Source organism: Zootoca vivipara, chromosome 6 (assembly GCF_963506605.1).
Source record: "Zootoca vivipara chromosome 6, rZooViv1.1, whole genome shotgun sequence".
In the NCBI taxonomy this organism is placed as follows: Eukaryota; Metazoa; Chordata; class Lepidosauria; order Squamata; family Lacertidae; genus Zootoca; species Zootoca vivipara.
In genome coordinates, this window is record NC_083281.1 from 56,319,148 (window position 1) to 56,331,363 (window position 12,216).

The following is a 12,216-nucleotide window of genomic DNA, read 5'->3' on the forward strand; positions in this document are numbered from 1 at the left end:
TCTTATCTGACTTGCAAGATCCGAGACCAAGGAGAGACGAGGTTTCAAAAGGATTGGAGTAAATATGTGGACTATATGGAGAAAAACTGTAGATCTTTAAAAACACTTGCAGGATTGAAATAAATCCTACGAACTGACTAAAAAAGTTAAAAAGGAACTGCAAAAACTGGAGTTAACAAGATACCCGCATGAAGGGAGGGGGGGAAGTCACAGCTCGGCAGAGCAAGATGTAAGAGGAAAACACAAGATGTTTTGTATAAAAGATTGTTTTTTTTATTTTAATTTGCTAAATTGGAAAATTGAATAAAATTTATTTGAAAAAAATACTATATAAAACAATGGAAACTGTAGCAAATTAATTAGTTGGTCCCTCTTATCAGCCTCTCCATTCTACTAAGTCTGGCTCACAGATCTGGCAAAATAAAAAAATTCCTTCAGTAGCACCCTAAATTACTTAAAGGAATTTTTTTTTATTTTGCTTCGACTCAGACCAACACGGCTACCTAACTGTCACAGATCTGGGATAGCTTTTTATCTCGGGTGCTTATCAGTAACCTATCTACTGTATTATCTGTTGCGGATGAAAGGAGGAGGTTGGCGACATTTGGTAGCATCGAAATTCTCCTGCTGGCGAAGCAAGCATTTGCTCACTCGCGGTCGTTACTCAGAGAATACAATGCGAGCGCCGTTTTGCTCGCCAGAGATACGCAGCGCTCTCTCCCCCCCAGGTGAAGGATCGAGACCTACACTTCCCAGGAGCCTCTGCTCTTCGTCCAACCTGCGACAGGAAGCGCCTGTTGCTTAGAGACAGGAGGCGGGGAGTACAACTGCCAGCGATTTGACTCCCGCGCCGCTTCTTCGGAGAGAGCCGCTGGGGAGAGGAGACCAGAAATGTGAGTGAGGGGCTGCGAAAGGGGCGGAGCGAGCAGCATATCTTTCGCATCTGCTTAGCCGCTCTGAGGAAACAGGGTGCCGGACTTAAGGGGGCCTTCGGTCTGATTGGGCAGCGCTCGCTGTGAAAAGGCGTGTGGGGGGGGGGCTGTGAAAACATGCGCGTGGCATGGAAAGTGCATGGGGAGAAGTTGCTCTCCTTCCCCCTCGCAATGCCAGCGACAGGGGTCCTCCGAGGAAGCCGAGCGGAGGGAGATTCGAGACAAGACAAAAGGAAGAACTAACGTGCGCAGCGCATAATTCAACTTTCAGGGATCAGGCCAAATGTTCATCTTAGTTCGGTATCCTGTTCTCACAGTGGCCATGGGAAGCTCAACAGGCAGGACCTGAGCCCAACAGCGCTCTTCCCACCTGTGGCTCCCAGCGACTGGCCTTCAGAAGCACCTGGAAGAAGAGCTATGGCCATTGTGGCTAGGAGCCATTGATAGCCTTACCCTCATTTCCCTAATCTCTGTTAAAGATGTGGAATTTGCTGTCAGGAGAGGCGGTGGCCACCATCTTAGACAGCTTCAAGTGGCTGCTCCTATTGACAACTTTATATTATTTCTGCCATCAGAAGCAGCATGCTTCTCTGAATACCAGATGCTGAGGAGAGTGAGCTCCTTGCACTCGTGTCCTGCTTTTGGGCTTCTCCTGGGAATCTGGTTGTCCACTGTGGAAACAGAATTATGGGCTTGGTGGTCCTTTGGTCTGGTCTACCAGAGTTGCTCTTAAAGAGGAAAGGAGGGTAGATCATTTAAAACATTTCCACCTTTCATCAAGATGATTCCAAGGTGGCATACAAATGTGTGAGCAAAACTACCCATAGTGTCCTAATGAGCATCATGACTTGGTGAAGATTTGAATCTGTCTCCCATCCCAGCCCCCAAGTCTTAGGCCCCATCTGCACTATACATTTAAAGCAGTATTATACCATTTTAAACAGCCATGGCTTTCCTCCAAAGCAGGCATCCCCAAACTGCGGCCCTCCAGATGTTTTGGCCTACAACTCCCATGATCCCCAGCTAACAGGACCAGTGGTTGGGGAAGATGGGAATTGTAGTCCAAAACATCTGGAGGGCCGAAGTTTGGGGATGCCTGCCCCCCCCAAAACCTGGGAAGTATAGTCTGTATACTTCGGGAAGCCATGGCCTATTTAAAGTGGTATGATACTACTTTAAATATATAGTGCAGATGGGACCCTAGTTTGACATTCTAATTGCTACATCTGTGGTAGCTCTTATTTAAATTATGCCTTAACTGTGAAGGGAAGCTAAGGGTGCATCCTTGCTTTATGAATTTAACCTAGGTTTGATGACACTGTATTTTGAAAAAGGACTGAAGTCCACCCATCTCTAACTTAAAGGGTCATATGAGATGATACTTGTGGAGGGAGTGTGTTATATTTGGGAAGAAATGGAATAGACTAGCTTATGTGCTCTTTAGCAACCTCAATCTTTTATTCCCACCTGATAGGCACCCAGGATCAATTCGTGCAACCATTTTGGTTGTGACTGGTTGCTTTACTTTTCTTATCTGTATTGGTCTGTTCTTGTGGCAAATGGTCTGCCTGAACCATTGGAAACTGCTCTTTTCATTAATGGCTATACGGCTTCCAAGTATGAGTTCAGGACTGGCATACAAAGCTGCAGTTTGTCTTTGTGGCAAAAGATTCAGGCAGCTTTTTCCCTGTCGAGTGTGCCCTAATGCAGGCAGCATGTGTGAATCAGTCTGGATATTATGTGATTTGGGACTTGGGGAGGAACAGATCATGAGTCCTTCTGCCTGAGTCGTATCAAAATGAGCTTTTGACATGTTGCAATTGCCTTTCCAGCTACTTCCCAGGCTTGAACCACTTGCCCCTTAATTGTACTGTTAGAATCAATCCTAAAGCCCTCCTTTCCTTCAGTTTTAGGCTGCTGCAGTTTCCCTGATGTAGGGCAAAGGAGCCTTCCAGCAGCTTGTTTGTACTTGGCTCCTAACAGCCGTTTGCCCTCCAAGCCAACAGAATAAACACATTCTCTGTGCTGTGCCTGGAATGAAGCCAATAGTGTCCTGCTAAGCGCTCCCCCCCCCCTTTAACGGAGGTGTGAGGAAGACATTTGGCTTCCTATATATGAAGCAAGCTTGGCTATGGTTGTTGTTTAGCTGTGGACTTCAGCCATCCCTTCTCTACAAAAACAGCAACAATCTGCGTGAGTGTATCTTACCTATGTGCCGAGGTAGGATAGTCAATGTGTAAAATGTGCTCTGGGAGCATCTTGAGGTGAGCCTTGGGAAGGTGATGGAAGGCAGATGGCTGCTCTAGAGGGTTTTTTCCCCCTCATCGCCTTTTTGCTCACTTGACTGCGCTGACAGCTTTGTGATGTCTGGCACTGTGCTTCAGCTGTGATGGTTGCACCTGTTTCGAGTGGGCAGAATTCCAGGGTTCTATGTGTAGCTTTGGGGTGTGATGGAGGTGTCACTGCCTGTTTGGAGGTGCATATGAAACATTTTGGAGGTGAGATCCGTGGTAGGAAGATAAAGCCAGATGTTTCCCTTGTTAGCTGGCACTGAAACAGAGGCTCCTCTTACGGTGATAACCCAGAGACTTGGGTTCTGTACAGCTCCCAGGAGCTTGGCCTTTTCTGAGTACCATAAACACTTGGCAGCGCTGAGGCCTATTTTACTGTTGCTTTTCAAAGATGTTGTACAAGCACATGTTGTATAAGCAACTATATCTGTGTCTGAAAACATGTAAAAACAAACAAACAATGCAATTGGTAATTCAACACCAAGCTTTTAACATAGTTGAGAAAACGAACTGATTTGTCCTTTAGTATTGCTGTGTTGCCTCTCTGAATGCTTCAGGCTAAAACCAGACTGTAACTGATGCATCATAGTGATAGCTGAGTACTTCTATCCAGTAAAATAAAAGAGACTTGAATTTAAAACAGGAAAATGTGACAGAATAAGAATAAAAGGCAAGTTAAAAATAACTCCACAATAACAATCAAATAGCGGCAAGGAAACTTTAAGAATACAAAATTTAAAACTCCAGGAGATACTGTGTAGTTTTATTCTTTTTATATCTCAAAATACATGAACATTATATGCTCAAGTATTTTGAGGGGGGGGGGGGAAGAATAAAAAAACAAAACAAAACAAAAACAAAACTCCAGCAGAGAACCTTTCATACTCTTGGCACCACTACCGAAAAAGCCCTGTCTCCCCTAATCTCAAGGGTGGCTGGCACAAAGATCAAACCCTCCAACATGGATGACAGAAGCCAAGCCGATTCATAAGGAGCCACCTCCTTGAGGAGGACATTCACCTGGCTCCTGCATTATTTTTACGGTGTTGAATTCAAACATTTTTGTTCTCTCAAGCATTTCAATAGTTTGTATTTTAAGTACTGGGAGGATGCTGTATTTTTAAACACTGGTAATGAAATCTTTTACTCCACTCTTTTAATTGCGATTCAATTCTGTTTATTGTTTTTGTTTATATACCATAGGCTGAAATCTTATACACCCTGGGATTAAGAATGGTTTACCTGCCTTACTTACCTGAGTAGACTTGTATAGGGTTGTAGGCCTACTGAAAGCCTTAACCTCCATAAATTTGTCTTTTAAAGCCATCCAAGTTGGTGGCCACCCACCACTACATCTTGTGGTAGTGAATTCTATGGCTTAACCACGTCTGCACTGGGACTAGAAGGAGTTCCTTCCGAAGTTACACCCAGAAAAAATATGCTTATGATAGGGGGATTCATTATCAATCTAGACACCATATTCTGAATCAATTGTGCTTCCTGCTTTTTATAGGCTCTTCCATGTATACTCCCATGCCCTTCCTCCAGCAGGTGAAGACTTTCTTATTCCAACAGCCTTTGGGGAACTGACTGATTTTAAGGAAAGGACTGGGGCTGTGATGTATTCTATTATAATTGTCTGTATATTTTAATAGATCATATATATACAGTAGTTAGTTTTAATTCTCTTAATGTTTCATTGTTTTTTAAATTCTGCCTCTCGCCTCATGTGTGCTTTATTGCAGTAGTTAACATGTATGACATGATAATAGTAGCAATGTTTCTAAGACTAGCATGATGTGGAAGATGTGAAATAAAACCAACACTGAGGATATAATGCTGTTTAGTTCCTTGCAGCAGCTTCCCTACAGTTTCCTGTTCTTCCAGATAAATTGGCCATGCTTTGCCAGTGACGTTGAAGGAGGAAGAACTAAGGAAAGCGAGATCTTGCAGTTCTTGATTCCTGGCCTGGAGCTGAGGCTGAGATGTCAGAGGGGCCCTCCAGGATTACGGGGCCCATTCCCCCTGATCCCTCCCTTTGTCCCGATTACTACAGGCGTCCCCTATCAGGTGAGTGTGCTGTGTGATCCTGGGGTGCCCTGGTAATCTCAGTGCATAATCAATTTTCCTTTTCACCTCCAGAAAAGAGAAGGATCCATATTTTTCTCTATAAAGGGTAGAATCCTCTAAGTACTCACTAGCCCTTGCTGAGTGGGGGTGCAGTGTAGGGAGGCAGGGGTGAGGAACCTGTGGTCCTTCAGCTTGTTGGACTACAACTCCCATTACCCCTGGCCATTGGCTATGCTGGCTGGAGCTGATGGGAGCTCAGCGGCATCAGGTTCTGCACCCCTAATAAAGGACCTTTAAGAGAACAGTAATCAAGCAGCTGCTTGATACTGGAGGTTGAGCTGGAGTAGGCTGGGGAGGACCACAGGGTCTTTCTCATCGCCTCCTTTTAACTGGAAGTGTTCAGAGATTTGACCTGAGAGCTTCTGCGTTAACTTTATCTCTGAGCTGCAATCTTTCTTGACTCTCTTTTCCCATCTTTAGCACGAGGGAGACTGGAAGGGAACTCTCTGAAGCGGGATCTGCTCCCCGGCCCCATTCCCCCAGAATGCTGCCTCTACCCTGAATGCTACAGTGCCCGCCTTGCTCACCCTCCTGCACGGATTAAGCTGAATGGCAGGGACATTCTAGAGAAGGGAAAGAAGGGCACAGTGGGAGCTCTCCTGCAGCTGGATGGGATCTCCTTCCAGGAGGTGACACCCAAGCGTAAGTGTGGTCGCAACATAGGGACAGATGCCAGCCTGCTATTGACAGCATTAGGGGTGGTGTAGCAGTGAGAGTGTTTGACTGGGACTCAGAAGACCCCGATTCAGATCTACACTCAGCCATGAAGCTCACTGAGTGACCTTCAGGCCAGCCACTGTTTTTCAGCCTAACCATCTTAACAGTGGTTACAGTGGGTTTGTTCACCTACAGCAGTGATAGGCCATGTGGCTATCTCCCATTATGCCTGATGGGATGATGGTGGCTAGGACTGAAGGGAGTTGTAGTCAACAACATTTGGAGGGCAACACTTTGGCTACCTCTGACCTGTGGTGTAATCCTGGCTGTACAACCTCTGTAACACAGAGAGAAATATGAGTTCTTGTCTCTCTCCACATGTTACAGGTGAGCTGTCTATTTATTTATTTTTACAAGGAAAACATAAGGAAGTTCAAGGGAGAGAGGCTTTTGTGTCTGTAGCTCAAGGATTGTAGGGCAATGTTTTCTTTCTCTTTCCAATGCAGGCAAAGATCACAAGGACTATGAGAAGGAAAATCTGAGGCGCATGCGAGAGATTCAGCGGAAATGCAGAGAGAAGGAGCAGGCTCGGGAGCTCAGCCAACCAAAGCCTGTGAAGGCCCTATGGAAGTCTCAGAAGTATGAGAGTGTGGAGTCTAAAGTCAAAGCAAAGCTGCAGGTATTTCTACTACTGCTTATTGGCAATACATTTTACGTGCTGTGTCTCTTTCTGTCTGCCGAGAGGGAAGTGGTGCAGGGCGTGAACAAAGAAGAAACAGATGGGATTGTGCTGATCTGAGAATATTGACAACCCCTGTCTGGTGCCCCAGTTTAAAACAACATAGGTGGTTGTCATCAGGACCAGGTGCAACAGACTGTGCTGAAGGTTGATCAGTGATGTTCTCTGGGTTCTTCAGTCTAGACCTGTTTGTGACTGTTCAGTAATTCTTCCTCCTGTTTTCCTTTTTCCTAGGAGAGTCCTAGTCCTCCGAATCCAGAGCATCAGAGATACTTGAGAGCCTATTCGCGCTGCGGTGCAGGAATTTGCCCACGCAGGTCACCATCTCCAAACCCTGTCCAGTCCGGAGCAACAGCAGCTGCAGAATCACAGAATGGGAGTGTCAAGGTGGGGGGCGGGGAGATGCCCACCGGTGCTGATGCAATCTGCTTTATACTTCCGTTTTCTCATGAGTGGTTAGTGCTTTAGCCAACCTCCTCCCAACCTCTCCATTCCAGGAGTGCAGTAAATGATGTGGTGTCCCAAGGCAGAGGGAGGGACACTTTTTGCAGTTGTGCATCAGGTTGACTGCCAGCACTTCCAAAGCTCTCTTGGAATGTTTTTTACTTCTCTGTGACCCCCAAATTATTTTGTTTCTCTGATCTGATGGGGGGGGGGATATTCTCTACCCCTGCCACAAAGGCGTGTCCTGTGCTTTCAAAGTTGGCTAGGGGCTAGGAGAAATTAAACCAAACCTGTCCCTAGTCTATAGAAAAGCAATGTTTCCTGACACCCGAGCCTTCCAGCTCTTTGACCTTCTCATTACAGAACCAAGAGGAGGGTCAAGGGGTGGACTTTGTCAGCCACAACGCCCAGAATGCCAAACGGGCTCAGCTGCGGCGCTCACGCACCTTGCAGTCGCTGACCGAAGTGCTGGAGCAGAAACGCAAGGATCAGGAAGAGTACAACGCTAAGCAGAAAGGCCATGTCCCCCGCTAGTAGGTATCCAACTCACCCCTGACACATCTGGCTTCAGTATTTATTTGTTTAAAATACTGCTATCCATGCTTCTCTGTGTTACAACAGGCCTCCAAGGCTACTTGCAAGAAAATAAAATTAATACCCAATAAATATAAGGTTGAAAAAGAAAAGTAAAGAAATCAATGTTCAACCTTTCTACAAGACTGCAAAGTGGTGGTCACAGGTTTGAACACCCCTTCACTTCCCATAGAAAACTAGCATGTCAAGGAGAAAGCTAAGCAGTCTGTCTGGTGTGGTGTAGTGGTTAAGAGCGGTAGACTCATAATCTGGGGAACCGGGTTCGCATCTCGGCTCCTCCACATGCAGCTGCTGGGTGACCTTGGGCTAGTCACACTTCTCTGAAGTCTCTCAGCCCCACCCACCTCACAGGGTGTCTGTTGTGGGGGAGGAGGGGAAAGGAGATTGTTAGCTGCTTTGAGACTCCTTCGTGTAGTGATAAAGTGGGATATCAAATCCAAACTCTTCTTCTTCTTCTTCTTCTTCTTCTTCTTCTTCTTCTTCTTCTTCTTCTTCTTCTTCTTCTTCTTCTTCTTCTTCTTCTTCTTCTTCTTCTTCTTCTTCTTCTTCTTCTTCTTCTTCTTCTTGCATAAGCACCAGAAGTAAGTTTGGGAGCATTCTGCCCATGTGCAGGACTGCCATATGAGCATGATGGCATCTCATCGGCTGCTGAATTTGGTTTTCCCAGAAACTCTGCTTTATTCTTTTGAGGAAGTTTCTAGCCCCTTTTGTTTGTGATTTGAAATAAATAAAATAGCATTCTGAATTGGAGATTCTGCCACACTGGATGGATAAAATGGGTGGGGTTACAACGCTTCATAAAGATATAGAAGGGAATACTTACTTCTGGGGTGCAGCTCTGTTCTTGGATTCCCAGGTGGTGTCTGCAGCATAGAATGCTTTTATTGGCTTGGACTGATTGGCCAGCTATACTCACTGCTGAAAATGACCTGGCTACCCTCATTCATGCCTTGATAACTTTGGGATTAGACTACAGCAATGTGCTCTTTGTGGGGCTGCCTTTGAAGATAGTTCAAAAACCTCTGATGATTTGGAATATCTCCACCCAGTTGGTCAGAGGCACAAGTCAGGGTGGCCATGTTATGCCTGTGTTTGAAACCCCTCCTCCTGGAGTTTCATTTCTGAAAGGCTGGATTGATGGCCCTGACTGCAGTGAACACCATATCTGTTCCTGCGCCCTGTCCCAACTTCTCTTCTAGCTGTTTCTTTACCACTTAATTGGTTTGTAGGACCTCGAGGGGAGAGACATGAGGCTAGGCCAGGCATCCCCAAACTTTGGCCCTCCAGATGTTTTGGACTACAATTCCCATCATCCCTGACCACTGGTCCTCTTAGCTAGGGATCATGGGAGTTGTAGGCCAAAACATCTGGAGGGCCGCAGTTTGGGGATGCCTGGGCTAGGCCATGCTCTGTTCCTTGAAGTCTGAGGTGCTGTTTCCTCCTAGCTTTCTCTGCCATTCTTTCCTTGCCTTAACTGATATGCTCTTTCTGCTGTGATTTAGCCTGATTGAGAGGAAGGACCACTGGCGCAAAGAGGCAGAGGAGCGCCAGCGCAACATGCCTGACCCCTCCATGCCACCTGGCCATGCCATGATGCCAGAGAGCCAGCGGCTGGAGACGCTCAACGACCTCAAACAAAGTAAGGAGGGCGGAACTCAAGACATGTGAAGCTGCTTCATGCCGGGTTGGCCCAGGATGGTCTAGTTCAGGGATGTGGAACCTGCCACCTTCTAGATGTTTTTGGACTCTGGTTCCCACCACCCCCAGCCAGGGTGGCCAATGGGCAGCGATGATGGGAGGTTTAATCCAACAACATCTGGAGGGCCACATGGCCCCCCACACCTGGCAGAGGCTCTATGGAACATAGGAAGGTGTCTTACACCAAGTCAGGTTGTTGTCCATCTAGCTGTATATCTAGCTCAGTCTTGTCTGCACTGACTGAATTGAGCAGGCATCCTTAACTGTAAGCTGGTCACTCTTCCTCTTCTCTCTCAGGCCAAGAGCGCTTCCTGAAAGACCTCCTGCTGCTTCCAGTGCGAACTGACACCCTCAGCGGCCAGAATAGACGTGCCACCCTGGAGAATAAGCTGTCACAGATCGAGGAGGCACTCAAAATATTCTCTCGGCCCAAAGTCTTTATCAAGCTGGACTCCTAGGCAGAGGCAAGATGCTCCCTTTCCCAGCCTTCTCTTCTGGACTGCAATGAAAGGTCTCTTTTTCCTTCCTTGCTCAGACAGAAATCCTCTTCCCCTCTCAGCCATCCTTGCTGGCTGACTCAGTGATGCGAGCTTCTGCCCCACACTTGTGTGGCTGGCTACTCTCTGGTGCTTGCTCTTGTCACCCAGCCTTTCAGGAGCTGGGATGGAACAAGAGGTCTGCATCACACCTGTCTGCTTGTCTTGCTTCACACCAAGGGCAGGGAGAATCTGTGGCCTACCAAAAGTTGCTGGACTTTGATTTCCATCTGCCCCGGGCAGCCTGGCCAGTGTTCAAGAGTGATGAAAAATGTAGTCCAAACGGCATCTGGAAGGCCACAGGTTCCCCTTCCTTGTTCTTCATGCAAAAGGAGTAGGTTGCCAAAAAGGAGATGGGATGGTTGGTGGTGGGGGGAGAGAGAGAGGTGCTTGTTCTCAGAGGAATCTGGCCATTGTGAGATCTGTAAATCCTCTGTAGCCACAGCTTGAATTTCCAGAGCTGCGCCTCTGGGGAGAGTACACTGAGGAGCTCTAACAGTACAGCAGGACTGAGCAGGCATCCTGGGCATTGTTCTCCTTTTTTGAAGACGGTTCAGGTACACGCATTGGCTGGACAAATGGCCAGTGCTCAGAGGGATAGGTGTCCAATTGTAACTTAAATAGTTTTTAAATAAAGTAAGCAAGTAAGTAAGTAACTTTTGAAAGCACTTGTCGCAGGACAGAGGCGGAAACTGTGGGTGCCTTCACAAGCACTGAAAGAGTCTTTAAATGGCTGAGGGATTGTTTTTAATTTACAGATATATGGTGAATGCATCCTCCATTTGGGTGATACATCGTACAAACACAGCAAGTCTCTGCTCCTCAGAACTGCAGGCAAGGATGAACCATAGGAGCACCTGCTATGCATACACAGAAGGGCCCTCTGGCACCTCCACGTAAATGAGTCAGGAGGGGATGAGAGAGACCCTCTGCTGAGAGTGTCAGAGAAAGGGATTGTGCGTTAGTTGGACATGGAGTCTTACCTAACAGAAGCCTGTATAAGGATCTATAGTTGGATAAGAAGTTCAGTATTAGGAAGGATGCTAAGTAGGCCCAGCAAGCTTCAAACAGTCACAGGCTCATGTGAAGTGGAATTCAAGTGCCTGTTTCTTTTTTTAAATATAATTAATCTGAAAAGCTGCACTTGATTCTGCGTCATGGAAAAGCTGCTGCTGCCTTTTACACTAACACAAAGCTAAGGTAGAGGCGATGGGTTTTGCTGCCTGAAAAACTCCCCTTTCGGGCTTGTCCTTCATTCCTAAAGGAACCTGGAGCCAAGTGACACTAAAATCATAGGCAGGGCAAAGATAGTCCATATCTTTTAAGAGCTGGCAGGATTGAGCAGCATGGCAGGGTTGGAAAGGGTTAATAAGGTTAACAGGCAATCTAGTTCCGCCACACCAAAACAACAACCCAAACCAAACTCTGGACAGGGTTGCAGTGAAGGGTGATGGACAGCAGTAGCAGGATTAAATGCCTCCCCGTGGGGTAGTCGGAATACATAAAACATTTCCTCCCCTCTGGAAATGATAGACAAGGGTTATTTCGGCTGTGCAAACTCTCCTAGCCAGTTTTTTTGGGGGTAATGGTGCAAAGCCCTGACAGCTATGTACTGTCTTCAAGTGTTCTCCTTTCCATGCAAAAATTGTGGTTTCAGGCCCCTAGAAGAGTTACCTCGATCGACAAAGCAGAGAAAAGCTTGGTTAGTTTTCTGTGGACCTTGTGCTTGTTAGGGCACCAGGAACAGGTTATGTTATGTGGGAAGCAGGCACGCTGTGGCCCTGATACAGGACTGCAGGTTGACCAGTTGTCCCTCTATTAACTCTCAATCACTAGCCTTGAGAAGAACCTTCCCACAAAAGGCTCCCCCCCCCTTGGATTTGGATGGGAGGCTCACAGTGCATGGAGATTTGAAATTTAACCCTTCTGTATCTGCAGACCTGACACAAAGTCAGATTCCTTACATAGCAATCGGGCTTGGAAACAATCTTCAAATTAGTTAAAGATATCACTGCATCAAGTGGGTGCTGCAGCACAGAATAACCCTTTCCCTCCCAATTTCAATCCCTTCCTGCTTGGAAACAGCTTCCAAGTGGGAGTGAATGGTGGGCCACAGACCCTCATTTAGAGCTCTTAAATCCCAGAGGCTTTCACGTGGCAGGAAGGTTGTGAACATGGCCTGCAGAGACTACCTA

General features: G+C 46.7%; 1 protein-coding gene across 3 annotated transcripts; it reads left to right on the forward strand.

Moving 5' to 3' along the window:
- The first annotated feature begins 1 nt into the window (after position 1).
- Positions 2-10,396, forward strand: ENKD1 (enkurin domain containing 1). 3 transcript variants are annotated; one of them, XM_035120192.2, is made up of 8 exons: positions 534-893; positions 5,111-5,293; positions 5,774-5,995; positions 6,517-6,689; positions 6,984-7,136; positions 7,557-7,726; positions 9,290-9,426; positions 9,783-10,396. In XM_035120192.2, the coding sequence occupies exons 2-8, from the start codon at positions 5,209-5,211 to the stop codon at positions 9,941-9,943; spliced, it is 1,101 nt and encodes a 366-aa protein (XP_034976083.2). In that variant the 5' UTR covers positions 534-893; positions 5,111-5,208; the 3' UTR covers positions 9,944-10,396. The 3 variants fall into 3 exon arrangements, with proteins under 3 accessions (XP_060131971.1, XP_034976083.2, XP_060131970.1); XM_060275988.1 differs by lacking the exon at positions 5,774-5,995 and having other exon boundaries at positions 2-893; XM_060275987.1 differs by lacking the exon at positions 534-893 and having other exon boundaries at positions 900-5,293.
- The last annotated feature ends 1,820 nt before the right edge of the window (positions 10,397-12,216 follow it).